A 6,067-nucleotide genomic window follows, 5' to 3' on the forward strand; every position below is an offset into this window, starting at 1 on the left:
TGGTTTCTAAGGGAAATCAGATGATAAAAGTACTTACATTCGGATGGTCTGCACTCTTACGTTGTAGACTTTACATTTCTGACACTGTAAATTGTCAATACGTTGTAAACAACGAACACACTCTATGTTAAGATGTGTTATAGTGCCCTCTTGAGGCATTTCCATTAAATTACACTGTGTCTACAGGTTCACAATGTACGTCCTACACAGTTTAATTTGATCTGATGTCTTGCTCTGAATTTTTATTATTTTTTTTAAACATATGTCAGAAAAGGGCTTCACCTGCCTTGTAAGTTTTTCACACTTTTCCAAATAGGCAAATACAGTCCCTAATTGCTGAAAAGCAAAGCAAAGTTTTCAATATGGTTTAATCCTGGTTATATTGCTTTCATATCTTACATGCTATATATTTGGTCTCCAGCTCATTAATTCATCATTCATGACCATTAGTAACCACTTTATTCAGGACCCTGGAGCTGTGAGGTGGCAAGCTACCCGCTGCGCCACAACGCCACCCACTCCGACTCATTCACTTTTGAAACGATTGCAGATATCTGACAGAAGGTGGTGCTCTTAGTTTGAAGACCATTAAAGAGAAACATTTAACTGTCTTTAAACAATTTAATGAAGCTTGCTATTCAAAGGAATAATAGAAAACAAACTAATTACAAAGCACAGACCTGATTGACAAGCAAGAAATATCTACAGACTCAAGAAAGAACAGTAAATTATACCGCATTGAGTCGTTAGCAACGATATGAAATGCTCCAGATTTTCAGACAAGGCACCGTGTTGTGTTCTGGTCTGGTATGAATTGTTTGATGGTGATCCATAATTATCCTAATGATCTTGAAGTTAGTCCAGAAGTTGTGTGTCTCTCAGTCACCCATTAACATGCTGCTCCTCTCCCTGTGACAGGATCTAGTGCCCATGGTGATTTTGTCAATGTCTCTGGAAGATTCATCTGGCGATGTCTTAACCATACTAGATAACGACATGCTCACTTGCCTCTTAAGCAGCTTCATCACCTTCTTCTTGTAGCCCTTGCAGGCAAAGAAGTAGATGAAGGGGTCCAGACAGGAGTTGAGGTTCATAAAGCTGACAGTGGCATGCAGGGAGATCTGAAAGGCATGCAGCTCGCCACAGTCTGGCTGATAATGCAGTTTTCGGATCATGTATTGTAGCAGGTCTATGTGATAGGGGCTGTAACAAACCACAAACACCAGTATGACACAGCATATTACGCCAATGGCCTTGCGACTGAGACCTGACTTCTCGGTCAATTGGTTTGTCTTGGCTAGCTCACGAAGTTTGGAGCAAAGTGCTGAGTAGCAGACCAAGATGGTTACCAGAGGAACGCCGTAGCCCAGAAACACGGCCCCGATCAGAATATAGGGCAAGCCATCTACCTGCTCGAAGTTGGGGTACTCCATGCACGTGATGTAGCCATCATGCTCCTCATGGGTCATTGGCATGGAGAGGAGCGGCAGTGTTTGTGCCAGCACCAGCATCCAAACGCCTACACAGATGTATCGCACGTTGTGAATTTTACGAAAGCAGCTGAAGCGCAGTGGGAGCACCACGGCAATGAAGCGGTCCACGCTCAAGCAGGTCATGAAGTTCACTCCCGCGTACATGTTTATGTAGAACAGCAGAGCCGTGGCCTTACACAGGCCCTCTCCCATCGGCCAGTGGAATCCCAACCCGTAGTAGGCCACTCGCAGAGGGAGGGCAAGTGCAAAAAGGATGTCCGATGCCACCAGGTTGGCAGAGTACACAGTGGTGGAGTTGATCTTCTTCATATTGGGCCAGATGACATGCAAAGCCAAAACATTACCTAACAGTCCCACTACGAAAATGAAAGTGTAAACCACAGGCAGGAGTACATGCGCCCACCCACGATGATCATACAAGTTGGTGCAGTTGCCAGCAATGGAGACAGCCATGCTGCTGTTGTTTGGAGTTGCCATCATAGCCATGAGGTCTAATTGTGGAAACAGATCTGAGGAGGCAAAGAAATATTTTTTTTTCAACATTCACAATATCAACCTCAACTTTCACACATGGTAAAGGGAAGCTGAAGTTGGCTGGCAGTTTTTTTTTAGATTTTTTTTTTTTTTTTACTAGTAGGTGAAGGAAGTCCACAGCACGGTTTGGAGGAAGTCTATAGTACAATAGCAGTTCCGCATCACTCATCGCTGATTCACACAATGACTGGTGGTCCCAATACAACCAAGTACACTCTGGTGCAAGTGAAATGTGTTTCCTGCCCGCCTGCATGATTAGCAAACTCTGCTTCGACTCTAAGGTCCTTGTTACAATGTGAATAACGTTGCCATACGAGAAACTAATATAAACCTGAACGCTACATGCATTTGTGTAACGTCTATAAAACGTACACAATCTTTACTATAGCCTACCTGTGTACATGTAAAGACATATTCGACAGAGATTTTCTTATTGGTCTACATTCTGTGTAACAACTGCACCAGTCATAGAGATGTGTTTTGCAGGTTGGGATCTGTCGCTATGGTCACACACTACTACTGCCCTGCTTGTACCTCAGGGACCGTAATTGACTGAGTAATAATTTGAGCACACAATACGAACGGATTTTGCTAGAATTTTTCTTCAAATTTTTATTTCATCGTGCGTATAGAATACATTGTTAGAATGCTGGATCAGCAAAATATTAAAAATTAAAATGTATCAAGAGTTAATATAATTTAAAGCAAATTTAAGCTTTTGTTAATTAGGTTGTGGAAAGTTTATTGAATTTGATCAAATTAACCAATAAAATTATACTAATAATAATAATAATAATAATAATAATAATAATAATAATAAGTGGATATAACACTAATATTACTCTGAGAAGTGTACTCACCGAATCTTTGTGCCCCTGACAAATGGTCAGCGTGTGTGTGTTATTTCTGTCGGCATTGCAGTGATGGGTGTTGCCTTGCCTGCCTCTGCCTGGACCACGTTTCTACAGAGCAAATGATCAGTGAAAAAGAGAACTCTCTTTCCAGTGTGGTACTGTTACTATGGTGACTGACATAATTTCCTGTTGGTAGGCCTGCCTTTTTTTTTCTTTTTTCTTTTTTTCTTTTTTCCATAGAATGCATACGTTTTCAAAATGACACTTTGAAAGCTAAACAAATTTCTCTCGCTGTAAAACATTATTCAGGTCTTGCCGTATGAACATCGAACAAAGAAACAATAGTAGTGTGTAAGACATTTTTGGATACAAGAAATGGTTCTGCAAGAAACAGTGATACTCATGCGTTTATGACTCATGAGTCACTTACAGCGGGCAGACAGAGTGAGGAGGAGAGTTTAAACATGGTGTTAAGCGACTCTGGAGTTGCGTAGTATAGAAGTTGCGTATGATAATGAGTCTTTATTGATCACATATATGTTACAGCATTTCTTCGCATACCCCAGCGTGTTAGGAGCTGGGGTCAGAGTGCAGGGTCAGCCATGATGCAGCGTCCCTGGAGCAGAGAGGGTTAAGGGCCTTGCTCAAGGGCCCAACAGTGGCAGCCTGACAGTGCTTGGGCTTGAACCCCCGACCTTCTGATGAGTCACCCAGAGCCTTAACCAGCAAGCCACTACTGCCCCCATAGTCTATACCTATAATCTATACCCATACTCTATACCTATAATCTATACCCATATTCTATACCTATTATCTATACCCATACTCTATACCTATAATCTATACCTATGCTCTAAACCCATACTCTATACCAATACTCTATACCTATAATCTATACCCATACTCTATACCAATACTCTATACCTATAATCTATACCCATACTCTATACCTATAATCTATACCCATACTCTATACCAATACTCTATACCTATAATCTATACCCATACTCTATACCTATACTCTATACCCATACTCTATACCCATACTCTATACCCATACTCTATACCTATACTCTATACCCATACTCTATACCTATACTCTATACCTATACTCTATACCCATACTCTATACCTATACTCTATACCCATACTCTATACCTATACTCTATACCTATACTCTATACCCATACTCTATACCTATACTCTATACCTATACTCTATACCTATACTCTATACCCATACTCTATACCCATACTCTATACCCATACTCTATACCTATACTCTATACCTATACTCGGTTATGGCAAGGTGAACAGGATATCACATTTACCTCATTAAAAACGAAAATCAGTGTATGTCCGCAGTAGTTTCGGCACTGATTTTAGTACCGCATTACCCGTCTGCTTATACACTGTAGCAATCCAGTATTCATCAACTCTGATCAGAAAATGAGGTTATTGTGGCAAGTTTTGTTCCCTCTTGTATAACTATTGAACTTCAGACGTTTTGTAGGTGAAGCCCGTTACCTCTGACCTGAAACCTATGACTGAAATGGAAAGCGCCAGATGTGAAATTCACCAAATAACTTCAGCTGTCTTAAGGGTGAAACCTGTTGATTTGCTCTCTCAACCACATCAAATGGCTTCTTGTGATGTGGATGTCATCCTGTTTTTAAAGAGAAAAAGACAGTAAAGTTCATGAAGTTCATAAAGAGTAAAGTTCATGAAAAAAGGTTTTCAGCACATCCTTGTGCAATTGTATGCGTATTACTGACAGAGACTTTAAATGTTAAATGTTTATATATTACCTAAATTATTCATTTAAAATTAAAATAAAATTAAACCTCACGTGGGCACCCGGTGACTTCAGCGCAGACTTCAATCTATGCCGAAGCACCTTAATCACAGTACTCAGGGCAAACACTGACTGTCAGGGAGCTTTGATTTTTTTTTACGATGAACTTTTATACACTGTATTATAGATTATGATTATAGTCTTAGACAAATCCTAGACATCGTGTTTTGTGTTTAGGTTTCTGCTTTTGATGTGAGTTTGGGTTTTGTCTTCACTTACTTTAACGCGTTTGTCAAGTTCATTGGAAGTATATCATGTACAGTAGTACCGGAGCACTAACGACTTCATTTCATGGTGCAATATACAGAATGATAATAAAGTTGACCTTGACATTGACTTTGATGTATGAGTCAATTACACCAATAACAAAAGTTATAATATCACCGAGAGGTCGTATCGAAAAAAAAAAAAAAAACAACAACCAAAAATGCACTTGAAACACTGCAAAGTGTTTATTTGAAGAAACGTTTGAAATGTATGAAATATTTGATGTGTTAAAAATGATTGAAATAATGACAGCTGCTTTGAGAAAGATATAATAAATAAAGAATTGTCCAGATGATGGTTGTAAGTTAACGAATATGAACATTCAGCTACAGGACACGTACAGGAAGAGTATCTCAACTTGCAAACTGATCTACTAGAGTAGATAATATGCATAGCGGCTTGGTGGACTCACGCTAAGAAATATGAAGAAATGTACTACAGTTAAAATAAATAAATAAATAACACCTTGGATTTGCTGAGCAGCACATTGTGCACTCACCTGTTCCACAAGGTACATACAGAAGACATCTATATTATCCCTCCAATCACCTCAGCCCAGTTCGTCCTAATGTTTTGACCACCTTTGCTTAATAAATTTCTCTAAACTCTCTATCAAAGCCTTACTGTTAAAGCTAAGACTAACCAAGCCTAGTTTTTTTTTTTTTTTTTTTTTCAGATCTCCTTTCAGAAGCATTTCAAAAACCCTTTGCCCCCCCCCCCCCCCCCTCCCTTCCCATTTCCCAACAGATCACTTCTACTGGTTTATTTGTTTCCATTTTCTACAATCTGGCTTCTTAATCATCTAATAGTTGAGAATATCAATGTGATTCACAACTTGTGCACTTCACACCGCTATCGTTTGGGATTTAGGAAGAACAGCAGGTATAGTTTGCCGTTACGAACACAGCCATACGGTGAGGTCTGGATCAAAGCGATTAATCCTACACAGGAAACGTCGAAATGAGAGCACTACTGACAGTCATTTCATGTGTACCAACTGAAATGGTAAGAAAAGTACCCTTTAACTGGTCATTATAGACACTTCAGAGATTCTGAGTACAGTTA

The 6,067-nt window shown here is 39.6% G+C and overlaps 1 protein-coding gene across 1 annotated transcript; it reads right to left on the reverse strand.

The window, feature by feature from the left end:
* Positions 1–601: 601 nt before the first annotated feature.
* gpr183a (G protein-coupled receptor 183a) lies at positions 602–2,968 on the reverse strand. Its single transcript, NM_001200664.1, is given in 2 exon segments — positions 602–2,002; positions 2,888–2,968. A coding segment is annotated over 1 exon segment (1,101 nt). The 5' UTR covers positions 1,980–2,002; positions 2,888–2,968; the 3' UTR covers positions 602–878.
* Positions 2,969–6,067: the final 3,099 nt, after the last annotated feature.

The sequence above is a fragment of the Ictalurus punctatus genome, chromosome 6 (assembly GCF_001660625.3).
Source record: "Ictalurus punctatus breed USDA103 chromosome 6, Coco_2.0, whole genome shotgun sequence".
Lineage (NCBI taxonomy): Eukaryota > Metazoa > Chordata > Actinopteri > Siluriformes > Ictaluridae > Ictalurus > Ictalurus punctatus.